Source organism: Scleropages formosus, chromosome 13, assembly GCF_900964775.1.
Source record: "Scleropages formosus chromosome 13, fSclFor1.1, whole genome shotgun sequence".
Lineage (NCBI taxonomy): Eukaryota > Metazoa > Chordata > Actinopteri > Osteoglossiformes > Osteoglossidae > Scleropages > Scleropages formosus.
The window spans coordinates 27,871,726-27,896,611 of NC_041818.1; the positions used below are offsets into that span (position 1 = coordinate 27,871,726).

General features: G+C 48.8%; 1 protein-coding gene across 2 annotated transcripts in view; it reads right to left on the reverse strand.

Annotated features, from left to right (window-relative positions):
- Positions 1–9,945: 9,945 nt before the first annotated feature.
- Positions 9,946–24,886, reverse strand: part of slc36a1 (solute carrier family 36 member 1) — a 29,282-nt gene continuing 14,341 nt past the window's right edge. For both annotated transcript variants that reach the window (XM_029257624.1, XM_029257623.1), the window contains exon 12: positions 9,946–11,955. In XM_029257624.1, coding sequence (XP_029113457.1) covers positions 11,690–11,955 — 266 coding nt within the window. In that variant the 3' untranslated portion in view covers positions 9,946–11,689. The remainder of the gene's footprint in view (positions 11,956–24,886) is intronic.

The following is a 24,886-nucleotide window of genomic DNA, read 5'->3' on the forward strand; positions in this document are numbered from 1 at the left end:
AAACAAAATGAGTTATGAATGTGGTGAATCAGTGTACATCTCCCCTTGATCAATGTGTACAGCACACATTTGGACCACTTTCTATTTTTGTGCCACACTTCATATTTAGACGATGGGAATGTGTACCTGTTGCAGAAAACCACACAAACACATTCCTTACTTTGTAAATTCATTCTGACCACAGAGACATCTGAGATTAATTTTTAAATGAGTTGGAACAAATTACTTTACTCCCCCCTCCCACTCCTCCTATACACATATCTTGATTGAGACCCAGGTACTTGTGAACACAGGCTGGTCGATGTGGTTAAGGATTCCGTTCACAGCTGCTCAGAGAGAGAGAGAGAGAGAGACACCTGCCACCTGTAATCAGGGCTCCATGAAGTGTTGTGACATGAAGTGAGGGATGCAGCGACCCCTGTGATTTACTCCCCCCACACACACCCTTCTCAAAGGGGTCCACAGGTGCTGCACTTAACTCTGGAGGACATCAGTCTATGAGGTTCAACTGCCTGAGCACTGACTTTCAGCATTCACAGGCTAAGGCCTCCTACACGTGCGTGTGTGTGTGTGTGTGTGTGTGTGTGTGTGTGTGTGTGTGTGTGTGTGTGTGTGTGTGCGCGCGCGCCTGCTGCCGATCGCTCTCTAAATCATTTTACGGCTCCCTCACTTTAGTTCCACAAGCCACGCGGTCCAGTACGTTTACACTGGTCCTTTTTAAAACGACAGATATAGCCTCACCAGGTCACCTGGGGTCACCCGGGGTCACCTGAAAGTCGTGGTTACGACACACAGATTCATAGCTCTCCTGGCACGAAAGACGACGAATAAAGCAAATAATTTTTCTGAGCAGAGTCTGAGTCCATCTGCCGGTGTTTTTCATCGTTAATCTCAGCGAGGTCTCATACGACTGAAAAGGGTCTGTTTGTTCGTTCGTGTTACCACATGCTGGAATAATTGCAGGAGGAAGAAAGACCCCCCCGTCTGTCCCACGCATTTCTCCCTTCGGTAATTTTGACGTGTAACTCAGATTATCGCTGCACACCAAGCGCTAATAACCTGACAAATAACAAAGCCATAATAAGCTCAATTCCATAATGCGGAAATGATGCTCCTATTAGCGCTGCACTACAAACTCACCTGTGACACTTCTGGGTGCGACAATATTACCGTCACATGGAATACAGAAAAAAACCAGCTGAAAGAAAATAATTAAAAAGAGGAATAACATATCATCTCTATGCAGCTTTGAGTGAGTTGCAACTTCATTTCTATTGAAGCTGCCAAAGGCCATTCATGGGTTCGACTCCATCCCATTACTGTGTATAAATCTCTTTTCCTGCTCATCGCTCCGTATCATTTCAACGTCTTTCCACATGTCAAAACAGAATATTAGAAATAATCTGCAGGCCACGCAGCCCCTTTCCCAGAATGAATATGCGTTTCATATAAACAGCTTTAGCTGCCAAATTGAGGATATGACACTAACAGAGAGTGGCAGAGGAGGAAGAGGGGGAGGAGGGGGCATCACCCGACTGACTTACTGGTGCGAGATACCAGAAGGGAACAACGGGCGGATTAGGGAGGCTGTGATTTGCGAGGCGGGTCGAGAGGATCTTGGACCACAAAGAGCACAATCGTGTCAAGAAAGACATCACAGAGCTGATACAGCAGCTTGCGTTACAGTCAAACTGCCCTGGAGGTCACCAAACCTGGGCTGGAGGTCACACTGGATGTGGAGGTCCCATCAAACCCGGGCTGGAGATCACACTGGATGCGGAGGTCCCATCACACCTATGCAGGAGGTCCATTTGGACTCAAGTGTTCAGAGAAAGGCAGTTTTAAGTGAAGAGTTTGGAGCGAAGCGTCAGCCTTCTATCACGAGACTCTGTTTATTGGGCTCGAACGCCCGTCCGCACGCCCAGAGTCACACGTCGGCACTCATGAATTGCGTGCGTAAGAAAAAGGCGCCCGAGTGGTTACAGTGGCATTAAGGCATAATCGGTCGCCAAGATCGCTTTGTGCTTTTCATGCACATTTGGCCGTGAGCGGAGCTGCGAAATTGTGTTTCCATTCTGCTCCCCTTTGTCGTCGGCGCGTGCGAACACGCGTGTGCATTTCAGCACCTTTTCACTCCTCTTCTCGCTCAGCCTGGAAAGTAGAACGCTGGTCCTCAGCTGAAATCTAATCAGACGTGTGAGGTGTACATAAAAATATTTTCTGAAACATTTTCAAGCTAATTGGGCATAAATCATGACGTTACATCAACAGTTAACATCATGTCGAATCTCACAGCTGCCGTGGTACCTGCGATTGAGGCATTTACCCTGAGATGACACAGTAAAAATGACCCAGCTCTATAAATTGATAAATCACTGTAAAGTTAATTATCTCATTGCACAAGCTGCCTCGGACAAAGGAGTGAGCTAAATAAAGGATAATAATGATGGTGATGAAATAATATCCATTGGCACAGTTTTTATTATTGTGGTGACAGTGGGATTATGGGCCTTTGGGCTTTAATGGAGTCATTAGATGGTGTAATCCTGACATACACCAGTGATTCCCATTAAAACTGATTTAAATTGAGACACGGAGATACAAATCCCTTTTCAGCCAACACCAAAAGGTTCTATAAATTTCATAACTTCCACCGGAAATTACTGCTGATCGCTCCTATTAAAGTCCATTAGCGCGGAGAGCATAGCGCTGGAAAGCCAGGTACCCTGAGTCCACACAGAAACTTCGCCTTCTCCATTTTTCTACTTGCTGAATGCTGCGCTTGTCCACTTCAGCTCCTTGCTGACGTATTAAGTTTTCGCCCCTTGACACTTTCCTCCAAATGAGTTTCTTCAGACGCACAAACCCAGCAACTGGAGCTTGGACTTGGCACGGCACATCCATACCGAATCCTCCATTTTAAAAAAAACTCTTTCTGACTAGTTGTTCTGAACCAAATCAACTGGCCAAAGTTACCGGATGATGGTTGCCGCCCAAAAAAAGGTTGCGTTATCAAACTAAACTTCAAAATACCATGTAACTTACTATTAATTTATGTTAAAACATAGCGCTTGCAATAAATTTCATAACTATAAAAGTATATGTGCGACTGTAACATTACTGTAACATCGAGCTGCAATGCATGCTGGGAGAGCAGCAATTACCTCCCATACCAATATCCCAGCAGGAGCACACGCTCCACTGCAGTATTTCAACTGGGAAAGTGTGTCACATGGACAGCTGGTAATGCAGTGAGTAGAGCTACTGCCTTTGGACCCAAAGATTACAGGTTTGAGCCTCACCTCTGGCTGTAGTCTCCTTGAGCAAGGTACTTACCCTAAATTATCCACCTGTATAAATGGGTAAATAACTGTAACCTCAACACTGTAAGTTGGAAAAAAGTATCATCTAAATGAATAAATGTAACAACTGGAAAGTACATGACCCTGAGTGTAAGGTACTATAGTATCCTGCCAGGTGAATGTGATAAACAGCTAAATAATCCAGCAGGGTTCCTCGGGTGTATTCTTGTCCACCTCTAATAAATATGTTCACTTTCTGGCTGTGAAACTGGAAGGCACAACGCTGGTTCCCTTCCTCCAGCAGTGCCTCTTCATTGCTGGCCACTCTTGCCATGTTTTGCCCTCCAACTGACTCCTGCAGCAGTGTCACTCGTTCACACCGAGCCAAGTAACTCTCACTTTGAGTGCAAATAAGGAGCCTCAGTGGGGTGTGACACCAAACTGCAGTTTAACTTCCTGTCCGCTCAGCTCAGCAGATACCATTTATTCATAGATGTATCAGCAACACATAAGAAATAAGTCTCTTTTTCAAGTATTACCTGATCAGAATAGGAGGAGCAGCTGCTCCAAATTTACATTTACATTTATTTATCTATCAGACGCTTTCCTCTAAAGCGACTTCTAACAAACTATGTAGTGTTATGAGCCCACACACCTTATTCACCGCGGTGACTTACACTGGTAGATACACTACTTACACTGGGTCACTCATCCATACATCAGTGGAACACAGTCTCTCTGTCTGTCACTCACACACTATGGGTGAACCTCAACAGCATGTCGTTGGACTGTGGGAGGAAACCAGAGCACCTGGAGGAAACCCACACATGTAAAATTCCGCAATCTTGTATGAAGCATGTGCAGTACTCACGGAAGGGCCTAGAAAAGGTGGAGAACCTGGAGGTCAGAGGTAATGAGTATTTGTGCTTGGGTTGGGGTTGCATGGTGACACAGCGAGTAGCGCTGCTGTCTTACAGCACCTGGATGGTGCGAGAGAAGGTGGGTTTGATCCCCGCTCAGTCTGTGTGGGGTTTGCATGTTCTTCCTGTGTGTGCGTGGGTTTCCTCTGGGTGCTGGGATTAATTGCAACAAGCGTGGCCCTTTGTGCATTCTGCTTCGCATCGATCTTTCCAGGAAGCGGTGCTGTGCATCCAGAATGAGGTGGGGGGCCCTTGGCACAGAGCAGCAGGTTCGAAGCGACTTCCCTCTGAAACCATGACCCCCAGCCTGTCACGCGTTCAGCGCTGCTCATCCCACGTGTTTTAGTCCAGTGGCTTTTCCGCCAAGACCCATGTGTCAACGGTCTTTGTATCATTATCTCCAGATTGTACATAGTAAATTGTAACTGTTCGTTACAGAGGGTGAAACATGGTAACTGATGGAGAACATAAACAGAGCTAAAGATGGTGCGTCTTAAACTATCGAGTTATGTATACAGCACCGATTGAAAGTATGTGAACCCTATAGGGGTGCTTATTATTCTTGTGAAAAATATTAAAAAATAAACTTATAATATGTAAATGTTAAAATAGACATATGAAATGAATGAAAAACTTTGATTTACACCCCTGATTCTACTTACCTACTTGGTTTATCCAATAAACTTGGGCTTCACTTATTTTTACACCTTTACACTAGTTGTGTGTTTCCATAACACACGATTTCCTCTAAACAACACATGGAATTGATCATTACACACATATTGTGTCAGAGGAGAAACACTGATTCTCAATAAATACCCATTTCGTGGTAAAACTAAGGACACAAGGGCTTCAGGCACTTTCAAGCAGCGCTCTGTGTGTGTGTGTGTGTTTGATTTTGAAAGTGGGGAAAAGACTCGCAGTGGGGACACAGCGGCTGCAGGACAACAACCCAAACTGTACAAGAGCAACAGAACAAAGGATAAACGTGACGGGCAGAGAAATGGGTCAGTGAGACGGAAACAGAGAGTCGCTATTCAGGTTAAACCGTTTCAGCCGCCTTCTGGAAAAAAGGGAACGTTTTCGCTGGGCGAGAACAATGGCTGGCCTACAAACACACTCCCTTACCGCGGTAAATGACGCCCTGTGAATGAAAACATCTCTGCTGCTTCTCCCATCCAGTCACCAGGAGGAAACCCAACGGGTTCTTCAGCGGAAACCAGAGTGCCCCATAGACAAATTTGGAAATGTTGGACAGTGTTGGAGAGCTTTGTCCCTTGTCTCACTTCACAGAAGTTTCATAGAAAATGTTCCGTTCAAAGCAACAAGTCAAAGTGCAGAACGGTGGAGTGCTTTACCATGTTTACGTTATATATGAGATCTTTAGTTTTATTATAAAACTTTATTGGTAAAGATGATTTTTTTTAATGAAATTACTGTTTATTTTGTATTTTACAAGCAGAATTTGGGACTCCTGCATCTCTGCTCTTCTCTCCACAGAAGAAGACCAGGCACTGGGTCTTTCCCCTTTCTCCTCCTGGGGCGAGGCGGGTGTTACAAGGGAAGGTACATTTGGAAAGGCTGGGAACATCTGTTCTACATCGACCCAAGAGGTCACTTCTGAGCCGGGACCCCAGCAGGGCTCTGAAGGGCCACACCACAAACAGGAATCGCAGCTCCCACACAAGAGCCGCACCGTGTGTTTCCTCCCCCCCCCATGGAAAATGACCAGGGGGTATTCCTACAACATGCCAGAACCACCTTGACTGGCTCTTCTCGACCCAGCGGAGCAGAGGCTTTGTTGGGAGACTCTCTTGGATCTCCAAACTCCACGCTGTCCCAGAGAGAGACCAGCAGTCTGGTGGCAAAACCTCATTTTGGACACTTGTGTCCACAATCTTGATGCCTATAGATCATGACCATAGGTAGGGATGGGGACGCCAACGCTTTTCTGCACGAGTGTTAAAGTGTGGGCCGACTGTCTTCTCAGAGCACCTGTGGGGATAGGCGGTCCATTCTTCTGCTCTTCTGATCCCATGATTCCTTGCGTTCCCATCTATGCCAAGATGTTCGGAGGACTTCAGGTGACATTCTGAGCAGGAGAGCGAAGGCTGCTCCCTGACTCCGTGGAACAGGAAGCTACTGTGCAAAAGAGCTGGTCGCTCGGCTTCTACATGTGGTTGAGGGCAATCAAGTGAGGGGCACGTGTTGATTTAAAGAGACAGGACGTTAAAAACAGCACCCATTTTGCGCAGCCTAAGGGTGGCTCGATAAGTCCGCAGCTGCATGGTGCTGCCTCCAAATATCCCTGAACCTTATGACCTCCAAGTGGTGGAGTGGAGAGGAGTGGTATCCCAGAGACAAACAATTGGCCCCCCACACTCGAACTCCAGAACCTGACGCCTCTGATGTTCTCAACTCTACAGTCTGCTGTTGTCCATCCGTTATTAACAGCTGCCGGTTCAACGTTTGCCCCGGTCGGTGAGGACGGCCGTGTTCTCTACGTGCTTCTCCTTGCCTGAAATCGCCCGAGACACAGCGATTGTGTGGAAAAGCGAGACATGGGCCACAGCCGCGCTTCTGTGGAATTAGGTGGCTCAGTCTTATTGACGACTAGCGGATGAGCCGTGTGCCGGAGCGACGCTGACGGGCAGAAACAAGCAAAGATACAGCATCGTCATTGAGCGCCTCATTAATTTCAGCCTGTTTTCGTGTGTTAATTGTCATTCATTGTGTCATTTTAATATTATATGTTGATTATTGTTAGACAAATTTACATACAATGGAAAGTCATGACGTTTAATCTCAAATGGGAACCTGTCGCTTTGGACGCACATACCGTACATACTGTAGTTATTTCCATGAGCAGGATGCTGTTATGTTTGTCCACCCCGCTCATATCTAGAGGCCAATAAAATAAAGTATTCCAAATAGGAATTAACAGTATAGATGATTTCATAAGAGCTAAAACCTATAGATTCAATTGTGAGAAAGCAGTAGAGCTACAGATGAGGATCTCAGACCACTTCAGAGTAACTGAAAATAATTTATACAAGCTTAGTTTTAATGTGCAAAGTACAAATCAGAAAAGAGTGATAGCTGCCAACCAGTTTGGATGTTATCCTGTACCAACAAAATATGTATATTTTAGCTAAGCTGTCTTTTTCAGAGACAGTTCAACTGGGCTTCAGTGAGATTGAGACCTTTTTAATGGAGACGCTGCGCAGTGATTGTTTCACTGTGTCGTCCTCGAAAACTGTTGTACTCAAGTCCTCCCTCTGCTCTCCCGAGGAGGCACTTTTAATCAGCAGGATGAAGATGTTTCCACATTGTTGATAAATACATTATGCATGTTTGTTTTTAACATAACACACCTTCTCCCGTTCCACCAGCAAATAGGTCTGTAGCCAAGAGATCCAAAGGTACAACAGAAGCACTGGGTTTCACACTCTTTATGTTTCCCCGTTGTTCTAGGGAAGCCGTCAGCTGTCGAAATGAGCTGTTTACGTCCACTTTTAAATGGTGCGTCGCTGGAAATAGCACCCAAGATCACTGTGGTATTAATGCGGTGAGCTGGCAATTCGTAGCCGTGCTGACATGTAATTTTCCTGATATCAAAAAAGATGAAACGTCCAATTTGACCTTCCCTTTATTCTCAGCAAACATGTTTGGTAATGATGAAAAACACATCAATATCTAAACAAAACCAAACCAATGATTTTAAAAAACACAACGACAACAACAACAGTAAAACGATTCTTTGCCCGTATTCCTCTAGTAAGTAAATCCAGAGACATGCCATTAAAATCAACTTTGGAATCTATTACAGAATTTATTTTGCAGACAGAATTTACATCCACTCACTCCTCAAGTGCATGTGATGCCTGCATGAAACGTGAAGCACGAACTGTGATTCTCTACCCTTTATCAACCTTTCGCTTTATGTGCTAAGGCTGGAGACTGAGAAGGGAACGCGAGGACATGTGGACATGTAGACGTTCCCCATCACGTCTGTTTTACCGCAGCGTCAAACTCGGCGACGCTGCTCTAAACACTTAGATTCCCTGATGTTACATTTTGGTTTTCAGCTCATCTCCAGTGGTCAGTGAGGATAGAGAGCAACAGAAAGACAGGCACTTCTGGGTCCCAGTTGCATGTGGGCGGAGTAACAGCTCTGCTGGGGGTTGACATGTGGCCACCAATCGGACATCAGCTAAGCTGAGGGGCACCAATCAGGGATCACGTATCTTGGAGAGCCATACAAGAGCCACCAATCAGAAACATGTGAAGTATCATTGGAAGGAAGGAAAAAAAAGATTATCTGGCAGCTACAAGTCAGAGGAAAGCTTGTTTAAGGACCAACAATCATGGATCAAGGATCTTGGGGAGCCATTTGAGGGGCACCAATCAGAAACAGGCCAATATGTGAAGTATCATTCAAAGAACACATTATCTAACAACTACGAATCAGGAAACGGCTTAAGTTTCAGGACCACCAATCAGGGGCCGGCCATTGCACGGGCCACCAATCAGGGAGCAGAACAGAGAGCTGCGCTGGAAAATGGAGCTTCCGCCATGTTTGCTGCCTGAATTCCTGAGTTATCCCCAAAGGTTTCGTGTAAATAAAATATAAAAGTAGTGAAAACTATTCAAAAAACATGTTTCCATCGTTGATTGGAAAGTAACGCCAAACTGATCACTTCCCTATAGAAATAAATAGAAGAAAAGCAAAAAGCTGCAACAGCCACATTGCACCGACCAAACAGACAAAGGCGTGAATAAATCCAGCGCAAAATGTACGTTACCATTTGGCATCTCGTTCGGCGACCGCTCCCTTCTCGGCCTTTTCAACGCGATACGCAAAACGAAGAACTTTGGCCGGGACGCCTCATGTATATTTCGACGCACCGGGCCAGTTTCATCGGAGAAGATTTCACTTTTCCACCACGTCAAGGAAGCCCGAATGAGCAGAAATCAATTATGTGGAGATAGACGCGAGCGAGTGGCCCGATCACCGTTCCAGAGAAACGATACACTGTTCGCGTTTCAGCGGTCAAACAGACGTTCCGATTAATAACGAAAGTGCAACGAGGGAATCAAACGGCCATCAGCCGGTGCGGTGCCTCCAGCCGAGTTCACTCGTGAATTGTCAGATATGTGAACCGAGAGCCAATACGACCAGCCCCGCCCGGCCCGGCCCGGCCCTGGTCTTTGACTGGAACATACTGGGAAATGCAGACAGCATTTTCAATATGTGCAGAATGCAAACAGTGGACTCACGGTAAAGATATACACTGCTATACTGTATACAGACAGTATGCAAATTGAGGTATGAAAGAGAGACTCGGTGACACCGCTGGCTTGGGGACTGTTTGGACACCCGGCAAACTGAACCACAGAAAGCAAAAACTAAAAACCATGAGGTCCTACAGCACGAGCTTACATTGCTAACCGACTATTCTTCTAAAATGCACCAAAGCGTCGCTACTACGCCCTTTACTACCACCGGCGATATTCCGTGATATAATTCATCCATAATTCTGGATGACACTTTTACCCAAAGAAAATGACAAATGCCAGTTTGAATCAGCCATTTGTACAGCTAGATATATTTGTGAAGATACCAGGGTTTAGTATTGTGATTCACTGCAAGGTTCAACAGCAGAGACCCTCAAGGATTTGACTCGCCACTAATTGTGGACCGTTTGTGATTTAACTCGTTCAGCAGCAGCGGGTGGTCAAAGTCTGGCCCGAGCACAGAAGAGCTGGCGCTACTGACCCCGGCACAGCACAGGACTTCCTCCCAAACACGAGCAACGAAAGTAAAAGAAACAGGGACCTGGTGGTGAAAATGGTAAAACAAAAATGAACAGTTTTAATGATAAACAAAAAAAGTGAAATATGTGCAGTTTTCTAAAAGCAAAACAGGAGTCGCCTGGTGGTGAGAGAGAGGAAATTAAACATCATACCATTCTGCCCCAGCAGCCCTGACCGCAGGAGTGGGAGTTCCTTAACCGCCTCCATTACCCTCTGGAACACGACTGCCACTGGTGTCCCGGGTTCCAACAAACTGCCCGGTGGCAGGCTGTGGTTTTGTGCGTGTGTTTGGGAACGCTCCTGTGTTGCTGTGTCAGGCCACCTTGTTATCAGAATGTTTAGTCCATGGTCTGATTTTTATATTATGTATAACCATATTTCCACTTATAATGGCCATTTTCTACATGATTAATTACTACTTTTAAATATAAAAATATGTATTTGGCACAAATTAATACACAATTGCCAAAAGGACTGAATCAGAGTACTAAAGTTACTGGTGCTACAGAGAAGTGGGAGCGTGCTGACGGCAGGTGCACTTCAAGGACTAGCGTTTACAGACACATAACGATATTTCATAAATCTCCCATAAATACGTGCACCGGCATCCATTCCACATAGCAGGTGGAGGCATCAGTGTGTCTTTCTGTGCGAGGCGTCCTTGGCGGAACCGCTCGACCTCACTGGGAACACTGCTGGGGTTAGCGCTTCCGCCTGGCCGTCCTTGCTGGCCCTGAGCACCATTAGCACATCCTTAACTAATTCCCAGAAGGCACCTTGTTCAATGGTAATATGGCCCCTGGCATGTCCATTGCCTTGAAAAACTAATACTCGGCTCACTCAACTTGCCCCCTCCAGCTACAGAACCCGGGCTCTGCGGCATCTACTTGGCTGCTGGGGCCACAGTGTGGATTCATTAAGTCGCCATGGTAACTAAGTCCAGTTAAGGAATTGTGCATCCCTGCAAACAAAAATACTCAAACACTTCTGAGTGTCTAACTGTGTATATGACGCCCCTGCTCTTGTATTCCTGAAGCTATAGATATTTAATAATTTATGCGAAGCTGTATGAGCTCCCCTCTCAGTGGACAAAGCAGCACTCAGGAAGCTGAGGCCCTGAGGGTGACCGTTTCAGTCACATGGGCGCTCGCACTCGGACTGAACGTTGCTTCCCAGACCGCTGAGCTGAGCGAGACGCACGCTGGTCTTCCACACTCAGCTTTCTGTGCAGGACTTCCGCATGAAGTGGAAAAAAAGAGAAACTGAATGGAATAAGGGCTAGAGCTGAAGCCCTGGCACAGAAATGGTGGGACTGCACATCAAGGGGTTAAAAACAAAAAAAGGCAAAAAATGTACATTATATCCTTCCAGGGAAGCTGTATCCTAGATAATAGCAGCTGACTTGATTACTCGCCTCCCGTCAACCAATTTTTGACATTTCAGGTGAAATAAGGTATTTGACAGCAATGACGGTTTTCATGTGGATTAAAGCAAAAAGAAGGGAAACACTTGAGATCATTTCCCAGCTGCCATTAATGGAAGTGTGTGTGCACCACAACAAAGGGTGTGCGAGTACCATGGAAACAGGATGACAAAGTGCAACGGTGATATGTGCGGTAACCCTGCTCCAACACTTAGCCCCACCCCCTCTCAAAGACCAAACAGGGCCGTGCTGTTGCGCTTGCTGTTGCGTTCGATGATCTCCTCGACGGAGGTGTAGGTCCCGGCCACGAAGCCCACCAGGCCGATGACGGCGATGATGCCGTTCTTGAACATCAGCCAGGGAGAGAGGCCCTCGCTGTAGAAGGTGAGCAGCTCCAGCACGGGGGGAAAGATGAGCGCCAGGAAGCTGCTGCTCACGGCACCCACCAGGGAGATGACCAGGTCCAGCTCTGGGATCAGGATGGCCAGGGCACCTAGGGAGACAGCGAAGAGCGGAGGTCAGGGCAATGGCGGGTCATTGTCAGGGTAACGCGCATTGAACAGCACAGCAGCTCCATGGAAACATGACAGCCACCTGCGTCAGCAAGACTGGGGGGGGGGGGGGGGGAATAAATAAATAAATAAATAAAAATATGTAAGGATTAGGGGATATCCTAAAGACACTCCCTCCAGCACGCAATAGCTGCAACTAACAACCTACAAATTATACATATTACTCTGAAGACTTGTCAAACTTTAATTTCTGTAAAATTCTCTAACTTTAATCATTAAACTGTGTGTTTAGAGACAAACAAGGCGGTAAAACAGATGCGTGAAGTGAGCAAATCGGACGGAAAGCCGTAAAAGCGCCGCGCCGGCAACAGCAGCATCTGCTCACTAAAGGGATTTAAAGGGAACGTAAGAACGTTTGTCCACGGAGAATCGAGGGGAAGGCAAACTGGGGAATTCAGTGTGACAAAGAGCGTGACGATAAGGAGGAGTGCGCTTCACGAGGAGGAAGATCAGCAAGAAGTTTGCATGAAAAGAACCACGGAAGAGCTTGGTGAGCCCCGTCCTGTCATGGGGACGCCTCAAGGAGGACGTCGCCTCCAAGTGCGGTAGGGGCTGGGGCCGCACTTGGGAGGAGACATCGGGGGTAGGTTCAGCATGGTCTGACCATTCTTTTCTTCCAGTGGAGAAAGTCCAGAGCTCCATGTGGTTTTGTGTCCAGAAGCTCCTTCACCAAGGAGGAGTTCAATGTGCAGAGTAGTTCCCAGGTTCTCCAACGAGGTCTCTAAGGGTCAGGTCAAAGCTGAGTTGAGTGCAGTCGGTCTCACCAGCATCACCACTGGCATGCGAGTTGTGGTAATAAAGCAACAATCTCAAAGACTTCAATAGCCCTGAGGACAACCTCTGGGTGGAGAGCAGGAGAAGGACCCAACACTTATGTGGGAAAGTCACGGTGTCACAGTTCTGTTATCTGGTTCCCATGCTTCTTGTCTTTAGCACCATCCAGCCACACAGAGATTTTCAGAGACCCTTGATGGGCTTCCAGAGTCCTTCCCACATGCTGTGCTGCCTCTGACCTCAACTTCCTGTCTTGCGCTATTAAAGGCCACCTGTCTGTGGCTCAATTTCTCTATGACTGGCAGCGTCGGGCTCCTTCAAGGGTTAGCTGGAACACCGTGAAAGCCAGTTCAGACCGCGGGTTCGCAGTCTGGTGGCCTGGTGCAGTTCGATGCTCAGCGACTGACCCACTGTCCTGGGGACGAATAAGTCCAATGAAAAAAGCAGGAGAAGGGCTCCTCCTCGGCCTTTACCCTGAGACAGACAACCTCGTCAGACCTTCTTGTGACTCGTCCACGTTACCATGGCAACATGGCACCAGTAAACAATGGGACGAGTACAAGTGTGACCCACCTCTCACCATGTATTAAGCTGATGAGGAGGAAAAGGAGAGAAAAGGATAATATTTACAGTTGTTGTCCCATTACTAAGTCCACCAGGCAGAAGTCCTTCTGAGCTCTTTCGTATTGCATTGTGGGTAATTGGGATGTAGCTGATGCATCAGAAACACGGGGGGGGGGGGGGGCAACAGGAAAACAAAGCAAATGACAATTTAAAAACGGTAGCATTTGTTATAATATATATATATATATATATATATATCTCTTTGTTTTACTAGTGATGTGAGGCCTTGTCCGTCTCCAAGAGCCACCTGTCTGTGGTGGTGGATTCAGTAATTTGTGCTGCTCAGTAGAACTACTGCCCTTCTGCTGCTGTCCCCCTCCAGGTTAACGGAGTCCACGGATCCCGTGCGAATACTGATGACACGCGTGGAGCCGGTAATCTCGCAGCCAGAGGACGGGGGGGGGGGGGGTCCGGCTGGTACCGTTTTACATTTACATTGAATCATTTTGGAGACGTACCGTGTTTATTAACCAGCACTCGGCTGATGCCTTTACCCACTGCACTGGAGCCCCAAGAGTCACTCGCCCGTGTACAGAGCAGAGCGAGCGAGCGCGCACACCCACACCCACCCACACGGCAACATGTTTTTACAGTTACTGGTTGATCGGTAGCTCCGGCCCCCAGGATGACCCTGCAAAGCGACACGTGGCCCGCACTCCTTCGAACACGTCTAACTTTAGCATGGCGATCGATAAGGAAGCGTGACTTGCTTTTTTAGCGGGGAAACGGGAAGCTGAGGGACGACAGTGACGGCAGCAGGGCCCCGCGTGCTGTTAACAGCTAACGGCCAACAGCGAACGGCTAATCGCTAACAAGCGGAGCCACGCGCAGCGAGCGGCGTCCGCCGCCTGCCGAGCTGTGTCACAATAGCACGCTTTATCGAGCGTTACGAACGGATTCCTGCTCCCGGCAGCCACCCGAGGAGCCGCTCTATTCTCAAAGTCAGCGCGGAACCGACTTCAAGCACTTTGTAAGCGATTTAGCTGGATGTTTACGCGACGAACAGCCCCTCATTCCCACCGGAGCAGTTCGGGGCGGCGCAGGGTACGTCACAGAGCATAAAACAACGCCAGCGGACGTCGCGTCCGGCACCCGTCTCTTAAAAGGCATCAGGAAGAAACGACAAAAATGAGCGAAAAGCCTTCAGCCGAGGCAACGGCACCCGTTCGGCGTCACTCTTCTACGGACGAGCGGGGAACCTTAACAAAGTGACACGATTGTTCAGGACAGATAACCTTTCCAGACTGACAACCCATTTCCACGCGCATGTCGAGAGAGACATTATTTATCTGGCATTTGGAATCTATTCACACGTTAAACGGCAGCATTCGGGAGGATTTGGGTGCAATTATAAGAATCGCCGTAAACAGCAGGTCACGTGACAAATCTTCGGGCACCGACGCTCGCACCTGCCCAGCGACGGTGAGGAAGCTGTACCCCGTGTCAGTTCGCCAGCTTGAAATGGCAAACCCGGAAGCCGAGGTAAACTGAATCATCAGCGCTGTTGCGTAGGCCCCGAACGTAATTCAGCGTCCGTTTACGGCTTCCCGGTAGAAGATATGGACGGCGTCCCTCAATGGTCATTTCATCGACGTGCACTTCGTGTCCGAAACCCAACCCACCAATTCTAACAGGAAAAAAAAATGGGATGGAAGCACCTTCCACCTCCACGGTATGTTGCTTCACCACGATATACCTCAGCTTGAACCATGCAGAAACATAGATAAGAAGATACCACAGTAATAATCGTAGCTGGCCGGATAAAATTTAAGGCCCTGGTTATGGCCTACAAATACATCAGTAGAACTGCTCCCAGCTATTTACAAGACCTGATCATCCACTACACCCCACTCGGACTGCTACGCTCCTCCTCCATGTCTGCCTGCTTGGTGGTCCCGCGCACAAAAGGTAAAGCGCGGGGGTTCTCGGTTCTGTCTCCGTTGTGGTGGAACGACCTCCCCCTCTCACTCAGAACTGCCGAATCCCCGTCCACATTTAAATAAGGTCTTAAACCTCACCTCTTCCAGAATCACTTCTCCCATTATCTCTTATGTTCATGTGAGGTGTAAATGTTAATCCACTATAACTTTGAGATCATGCCGGATAAACCTTTACACAGCTACTCCTGTAATGTAACGTAAATGTTTGCATCTCAAAAAAATTACTAGGAAGGTGATCTGGAATCATGGATATTTTGATAAAGTTTTATACAGCTACTCGTGATGAACATTGGTTCATATGGTGGAAAGGAACAAAGTAACTTTAGAATCACACGTCTGCATCTAAGTGTCTCTTTCTGCTAATATAATGAACACATTTTCTCTGAGATGTACGTCGCTTTGGAGAAAAGATTCTGCTAAATGAATAAATGCCATACCAGACAAGCAGTGTTTGTTTATTAATTTTGGGAAAATTCTGCAGAGCCCCCAGCCCTGCTCTTCACCACTACATTATAATTAAAAAGCCTCCCGGGTAGAACAACTACAAATAAGCTATTTAAAAAATACAGTGAGAGAAGGTGTGTATCGAAGAGCGGGTGCTCCAAATGCGCTGTACGCGGCACTCATTCCTGACGCCGGGAACGTGCTGGAGGTGCAGGAGTTCAGCGCTGCCGCAACTCGTCTGCAAGGGGGTGTATATTTAAAACGTCCCGTGCCGAACGCTAAATCTCGGCTCAGCCTGGGGTTGATCTCGTAAGGCTTCCTAGCAACATCAATGACGAGACTGAACCCCGCAGCAACGTCCACGACTTCAATCAAGACGGAAAACAATCCATCTAATTCTGCAGAAAGACTGCATTTGTCCGCCCGCTGCACATCGACCGGTTATGGAGCGACGGCGCACGAGGCAGCAGCTCATTCCAAGCTGATCGAAAAGGAGCCCACCTGCTTTGATCCTGGGGTCACAGATCAGCCCTTAAGGGTTTACATTCCTACTGGTGATTCTCATTAGCAGAGAATAACTACGCAGCGAAGGGCAGATAGCGTAATAGTTAGAGCTGCTACCTTGGAACCCAAAGGTCGCAGGTTCGAATCTCAGCGGTAGAACCCATGAGCAAGGCACGAACCCCAAAGTCAACCAACTAACCCATGTCTACAACCGCTTGCCTTGTAGAGGGTCGCGGTGAGCCGGAGCCTAACCTGGCAACATGGGGCACAAGGCTGGAGGGGGAGGGGACGTATCCAGGACTGGACGCCAGTCACTTTAGAGAAGAGCGCCAGATAAAAGTAATTATAACAGTTGACTCATTGCCCAGATTACCCAGTTACACAAACAGGTAAATCAGTGTAAGCAATTCAACAAGTAAGTCTTAGGAAAGAAGCATCAGATAAATAAATATATGTACATTTAAAAGTGAGAAAAGCAAAAGGTGCACCAATGTGCTTCCGTATACAAATATTCCTTTACGCTGTTTAGAAGCAAACTTTCTTTCCAAATTCCAACAAAGGGAAACGGCTGCGATTCAGAGGTGTGTTTTAGGAGCTCTGCATCCTGGGCCGGGAACTGGCGAGAAGGGAATCGAGCCACGCGCTCCTGCTGAGAGCGGCGCCTGCGAACAACTGAGGCCAACGGAGACGCGCTGCGCCGCGCCACCAACACGTCGAGCCCCACGCCGTCCGACTGCGTGAGCGCCGCTCGCTTCGCATGCCGATTGGCTTTCCCGTTTCCACCGATTGGAGCCCATCGGGACAGAAAAAAACGATCGTGGCTGATCGGTCGACCCGGGGCGGAACGCACTTCGCACGGCCCATCAATGGTTCTATCGAAGTGACGGTGCTGCCAGTTGGCTTCTCGGTACCACGTAATAAGGGCAGGGCAGGGAAAGGTACATTATTCATCGCTTACCACATTTCCTGCTCTTTAATATCCATTTTAAGCGCGAGAAACTGAGTCCTTGACCTCTCCTGACCCCTCGGATGCAGCATCGAGGGCGAGACGGTCCATTCCCCACTCATCACCGAGTCAGAGTCGCATCACCGTTCCGACTGCTGTACGAGCGAGAGGCGGAGGTGCCCGGAGCGCCCCCTACCTGTCCCTACGCGTTTCCCTTCCAAAGTCCCATTCAGTGCCAATGATCTCCAGGCAAGTAGCTCCTCCCGCGTTTCAGAGCGCGTCGCCTGCAAACCCGCAACACAAACATGGTAACATTAAGAGTCATGAATGAAGCACAAAGGTCCACTCCCACCTCGCATTCTGCTGAACCCTCTCATTTGTATAAGAATCAGCCTGCCTTGTAGGACCTCCTGGGGAGACCCCCCGTGGCTCGCTGTTTTCACCTCATGTTCCGGACCCTCAATATATGTGTCCTTAGAAGCAGCCGAGTCCGCTTGCGCACTTAAAATGTGTGTCAAGTGGTGCTTTCCGGATGCGTGTCCCACACAGTTCTGTAGGAGGCTCTGTGCGAGCTCTGGGTTCCAGGGCACCACTACATGCCCTATGGTGTTTTTCACGAGTGGGGGAACGGTGGGAGTATGCGAGCGGACCCTGTGCGGACAACGCTTTTCATTTACCGTTCAACCTACGGCTGCGAGCTTTGGGACGACAGCTGGTAACACGATGCTTGCAGGGCCAGAGTGCAGTATGGGAACACCTTGCAGGACAGCCATCGCTCCTCCAGATCGAGAGGAGCCAGTTAAAATGGCTCTAGAGCACCTCCTGCAGGGGGTCTGCCAGGTGTGGGATGAGAACCCGTTTCCTCGGAGAACAAGGCAGAGGCTCAGACTGCTGCGCCACCTGGTGGTCCTAAAGATGGTAAAGGTCTCTCCTCAAAGCAGTGAAAGAGCTGTCTAAGGACACCGGGCTGCAAGGGGGTTCCTGAAGGAGCGTCGGCATTCTGCGCCAAGCCCACTGGCGCCTCCAGCTGACAGCATCTCAGAACCTCTCAGGTGTCCTCAACCGCAGCGTCATTTCGCGTCGGCACAACGGGAAGGAACGCACAGCGCTGCCTGGAACCGCAGGCGGGTAAATGCGTTCGGTGGGTCACATCCCGGAGTCTGTTTTAGAGCGAGCAGTACGTCTGCTCTCGTGGCTCCCGCACGCATGCACACACACACACACACCAGGTGGTCCATCTGCTAGAAGAAACAGAGAGGCCCGGGGGATGGACCAGTGCGAAGCCAAAGGCTCCCCTGTGTTCGCTGCATGCGGCCGCAGAGCAGCTGGAGTATTAATGTGTCAACATCGGGGGATTTACTGAAATCTCCGCCAAACGCAAACACTGAGAAACAAACACTTGTTACTGGGAGTTTTCCCACAAAGCACAGTCAGACACAGCCACTGTGGCCTTGTGACAATCTAATGAACAGCGGTGGGGTGGCAGAATGGGAAAAGGGAGGAGCACAGAGACAGGGGCAGGAAGAGGAGGAGCATCCAGGGAAGGGGGGAGGAGCATAAAGGAGAAAAAGGCAGATGCACAGCCTTTTGGACCTGCGGTAAAGGTGCTATGTAATCTGCGTACAACTGCTCATAGACAAAATCAATACACGCATTCTACCTCACTGCGCAGTGCGTGGGTGACCGCCGCCGTGCCGCACCTCACGCTGCTTGCCTGCCGATAACCTTTCCGCAGCATCGTCCGCCTACGTCTCGAACCTACACCCTTCCCGGTTCAGGTTCTTCATGGAAAGTGTACCTACCACACAATTCAGGGGCAGCAGCCAATGAAGAGCCCAGTCTGGGGAAAAAGCCACGTGTAGTGGCCAGGAGTCGGGCTGGACGCCCCGTTGGACTGCTGCGTCCCCTCACCGTGCACCTTAATCATCTCTAAAAGACCCTCTGCAGACCTCATCGGGAGCGGCTGCTCAGTCCTCCTGGTGAACTGCAGTGATCTCGGTACAAAAGGGGTCCACGTTGCCATCTCTTCCTCTCACAGGCTGCTAACAAGTCAAGCGGTGTTGGGTTCAAAAAACAGTGGCTCTATGTGAGGCCACACCCACCCTACACCTTTCACTGCTGGAGCCTCACCTGCAGAGCCTCCACCAGTCAGAATATGCAAAACAGCAGGACCTGGACTCCATGTATGAGTACCGAACCAAACTGCTTTTTGAGGGGGGCGTGCGTGTCAGTAGAATTTGTGGTTAGGGAGCGGTTTGGGAGAGTTCTGGGTAGAGCTTGTTAGGCCATTTAGAGAAGGCTTGTGGGTGAAAGGTGGAGCCACACTGCAGCAGTACACTTAAATTACCCTGGTAAATACGGTTACTTTCATTATAAATGATGAACGAGTGATTGAGACAAGGGGAAGCAGAAGCACACGGGTCTCCTCCAAGCATTCCGGCCACAGCTACCCGGGGCCTAGGAGACGTACGCAAGCGGTGTGACGTTTGCCATCGGCAGTCATACCGCGGTACCGGCCGTGCCTGCGGTCGCGGTCGCGCGCGCCGGACTGCCCGGCGAGAGGGAAAACGGGGGACGGCCTGCAGGCTGAGTGTTCGCATCGCTGCGCAGCTCAGCCCGTCCCCGCGCAGTAATGGATAAAGAAAGACAAACGCGCTGCGCCACCGCGGGGCAAAACGAGGAAGAGACGCACCACTGCGGCTGTGATGTGGCGGATTCTGGGTTCGAGAGGGACGTCGGGCTGGGAGCAGGAAGCCGACGCCCGCAGTTCAAACGGCACGTCGGCGTCACTTGGCCTACGGTACCGCGCTGGAGCGGAGCAGGTGGCCGCAGACAGAACTGGGTGGAGCTCCGCCTTCTTGTGTCATCACGGCCACGTGTGCCGGTGTCTGAGCAGAGATGCTCACATCAGCAATAAAACTTAATTTGTCCTCACGGGATTTGGGCTCGCGAGACAACCGAGGGGAAGCCGCAGGCCGCAGAAGTACTGAGACAGCAGGGGAACCTTCTCGGTGCCAGCAGGCAGCCGGACGGCCGAGCACGGCGCCGGCGCGGGGGTTCGAGGAGCCAGTGCAGGAAAAGCAGAGGCGGGGTTTTGCCTCTCGGCTTCAGCCCATCACACGGCCCCAGATTAAACACCCGTTCCACCGATAGACGTGTGCTTCTCCCCCCCCAAAATTCCCCTTCTGCTGTCCAACCAGATAGAGAACTTGCTAGAAAACAAACAAGCCCTCTCCTTGCATCTGTGAGCCGGCCGAGCGGCGACCGCAGGGGTAGCTCGGCTACGGCTCTCGCGGTCCGAGTGCTTGCGGGTCACGGAACCATTTCTCCTGTATCGACTGGATGTGCTGGAACAGGCGCTGCTGGGGTCCACATGTAAACACACCGCCATCAGAAGGCCCCACAATACAGAATCTCCGTGTCTAAAACCTGCAGCACCGACACGTCCATCCGACTGCTCTACGGCTCAGAGGACCGAGCGTGAGCGCGTGCGACCTCGGTTCTGCGCATCGCAGCCCGTCCCCCCCCAACGCTGCTCTGTGCGGAGCCCGTTTCCCCGGCTCCAGGTGTTACCACGGTGACACGGGCGTGACATTCCACCCTGGGAAACATCCCGTTGGTGCACAGGTGGACAAGAGCAGCCTGCGGAGTGCAGCGCTCCTTCACCCACGGCCAAGTAATTACATCATCGCTCCTCCAATAATTACTGTGTAAATAGGCAAGTATTTCACAACGGAAGGAACACAGGCGTGGGATCAGGGAAAAGTGGAAAGAGTGGAAGAGCGAGACCAATGGCAGCGCCCTGGTCAGGTGTCCACACATTGGACTCGTGGAGGAAACACCCAGCTGGACAGATGAGTCACATTATCAACTGTTAGACCAAAAAAAAAAAAAAAAAAAAATCTTGAGACTTTGCTGACTGACAGGATCGCATGGGAAACGGACTCAAAGGTCTAGAAGGTCCATCACGACAGCGGCTGTCAGATGTTGCCCACAGAAGAGGGATGTGGTGGAGGGAGAACAGCAGAGTGCCCTTCGTGTTCCCTTCTCAGCTGTGCAGCGTAAGCAGGACCCAGCTCTGACTGATGCCCCTGGGTCACATCATCACTGATCTTATCTGGAAGACTTGGGGGGGGGGGGGGGGGGGGTCATATAGTCAGTAACATCACACCATGCTCTGTTGGACAGGTGTGAGGGGGGTTCAAAGAGGAACATCTGGAGCATTGAGTACCACAGTAGTGAGGTTCACTGCCTTGAGATACAAAGGTCCTGGGTTCAGGTTCAGGTTCGGATCCCCCTCCTGCTGCAGAGCGCTAGATCCTGGGACCTACCCCGAATCGGTACAGTACGGATATTCAGCCATTAATGAGAAAAATCACCGCAAAGTTCACCACTTAGCGCTGAAAGTTATTTGATGGGTTTCTCCAAAGCAACTTATGATGTTAATCTACTTACCCTGATTTACACACATCACTGTTTATACACATCACTTGAGAGAAAGTACCTTGAGCAAGTGTACTACAGCAGGAGGTGGGATTGGAACTCAGATCCTTTGAGTGCAAAACAGCAGCTGTAACCGCTATGCCACCTAGTGCCAAATACCTTTATCTCATTAATAACAAAAGAGGAAAAACTGCAATCAGATCCAGTGCGTTTGATGTCGATCAGCGGTTTCCTCACTGCTCTTTACCTTGTCTTTTACACCACACCTGCAAAAGCTATCCATAGCTCCTTCTGCATCATCTCTGCGATTTATGGAGACTCTGCTTCTCGTCTCCACTTCGGATGAGCGAGGACTCCTCAGTTGGGCTGTGTGCCGGTTATGTAAGTGTTACACACAGCATGGAAAGAAAGCGCTTATGTAAAGGTACCGCGGTATACTCAAGCTGTAACAGCAAGGTAAGCTGCAAACATCTTCGCTCCTCTGATGAACAAACTCATTATTGGAAGAGGAGGTCTTGTTAAGTTACGTAAAACAGGCGAGAGAGCGAGACGACGACGACGGCACCGCATTCCATAGCAACGTCTCGGTCCCTGCTGGTTCTGATCCAAGAAGGGAAGTAGAGTCCCCCTGCAAAGCCCTTTTAGCTGTGCTCCGCATCTCCAGAAGACCCGTCAGCAATGAGGCCTTAGGGTAGGGGGTCTGGGACGGGGTCTTTGCTTCTCGAAGCGTTTGACCCTGTTTGACTATGAAAGGAACTTTTATGGTCCCTCTGAACAGCTGTATCTCAGAAAGAACCAGGAAGCTGCACATGATAAAGAGCAGCTGGGCAGCAGAAGAGATGGAAATGGAGGACAGACAGGGATGGAGAGAAAGGAAAAACACAAACTCTGATGTCCCCGCAGCGAAGAAGCTACCTTGAAGTTCTCGGAGGAGCAGCAAAAACATACACACGCAAGGTCATGAGAGGTCACGTGAGGCCTTGTGCGGCTGAGATTTCATCTGTGATAGGCCTCGATTTCAGAACTTCTTCACCGAACAGTTTCAACAACTGCAATGTGAATACTTGAGGTAGAAAAATGAACATTTTGCAGAGAAGGATCTGGAACATGGCCTCAAATGCACTGATGGATTCATGAGAACAAAGACTAGAAAAGTTCCCCCAGTGTGGTTTCCGAAGACTGCGAATGTGAAAGGTGGACATTGAAGAAGCAGGACAGGAGAAACACGAACTCCTTCGGACTGGTGATGGAGACTTCTGAAGACACCACGGACAGGAGGGCAAGAAAACAGAACAAGGTTGGATCAACTCCCAACAGAACAGTCATCATTGGAAGCTCAAATGGTGCGAGTGAGGTTCTCAAACTTCGGACACATCCTGAGAAGATCAGAAGGTGCTGATGGTGGGAAAGGTCGGAGGGAACAGCAGAAGAGGAGAAACAGCAATCGGATGGAAGGACTTGGCCACAGTGACGGCGAACACAGCCTCTTAACGCTAAGGACATGAACGGAACACAGAACTTTCCGGAAGGATCCGTCTATATGGTCAACAAGAGTCAACGTCAGCTCACCTACGTAACAGCGGTGAGGCAAACAGTTATTAAAATGCTAAATTTCGGTATAAATATCATAATGTTGCGATTAGTTAAGGCTCCAGCAGAAACAATGGAGACAATGAATGTTAAAACGGAGTAAAAACTGCACTGTGAGATAAACAGCTCTTGTGCTTTTGAGTTATTAAAAATGTGCGGCAGCATCCTTATTATAAGGCACGTTAAGCCACTAAAGCTCATCCGGGGGCAACGGCTCCTTGTAATACTAAAGGATTAAGATCCCAATCCCTCCCGGCGTCTTGGCGAGTTACGTGAAGGTGGACCGGCTCTTAAAAGTACATTCAGAACATGGTTCATAATCTCTTCTCATCTGTATCTGTCCATTAACTTAAGACGCATTAATCGTGTATTAATAGCGTGTGAAATTCTGAGGGAGAGCAGCGCGCCGGTATGAGACCCCCGGGGTGCCGGTGGGCTTGTTAACGTGGAGAGCAGGCGGTACGCGTCCACATCACCACCAGGTTTTAACACTTACCACACCGTGGTTAAAAACAGCTACATTACTACCATTTATTCATATATCTGACACTTTTCTCCAAAGTGACTTGCAGTGTGAGGTTTGTACATTGTGCTGCTTACACTGATTTACGGTACTGTAGCAAGAGTAGGGATTTGAACTTGGGTCCTTCGAGTGTAAAGTGGCAGCTTTAACCAGTGTGCCACCTGCTGCCTCTTTGTAAACTCAGACTGTCTCACTCACACACACACACACACACACACACACACACCAGTGCGCAGCAGCAGTAAAATCAACACTAATTGTTAACATAAACAGGAAAATAAAATGCGCAGCATGAAGAGCAGAGGCTTCTCCCAGGAGCTGCAGGGGTTCGACGATTCTCATTTTCCGTTCTTCCCTTTAAATGATTAGTGTTTATGCAGCACTTGGGACCGACGCACACGCGCACAAAGTTTGAACACTAGCGGAGCAGCTTTTTCATGCAAATACTGAGATGGTAACGGGCAGGAGGAGAGGAAAAAACTATTCGCGTGTGACTACAGTTATGTATATTATCACTATCAATTGAAAATTTTATACCAGATTATCTGTTGGAGTAAAGATTAATATTTCCATGGTGCTGCAACTTTGTTATTTACAAGGTTTTATATGTTGATGTTCACTATCAATAGAGACTTAATTGACTTATGGTGGCATAATGGTTAGGGTTGGTCCCTAGCAATCTGAAGTTTGTGGGTTCGATTCCTCTTCCTGCTGTAGTACCTTTGATCGAGGCACTTGCCCTGAATTGATACGATAATTACAACTGTATAAATGGGTAAAATATATATATATTTAAAAAAATAATGGACAGGTCTGGAGCACCGGAGTGCAGCGGCAAGATGCTGAACACACAAAACTAAAGAGAGAAACTCAAAGGGAGGGAAAAGCTCTATGAGATGTGAAACACTGGATACTAAAGACCTGGGAGTGAGGATTTAGCGTTGAATGAAAAAAACTAATTTAAAATCAAACATCGAAACAATATTTTTCCTTTAATTTATGCATAATCTGCAGGAGCTTTCGAAAGTTAATTAGCAAAGTTCTGAACAATAATTTCCAGTTAA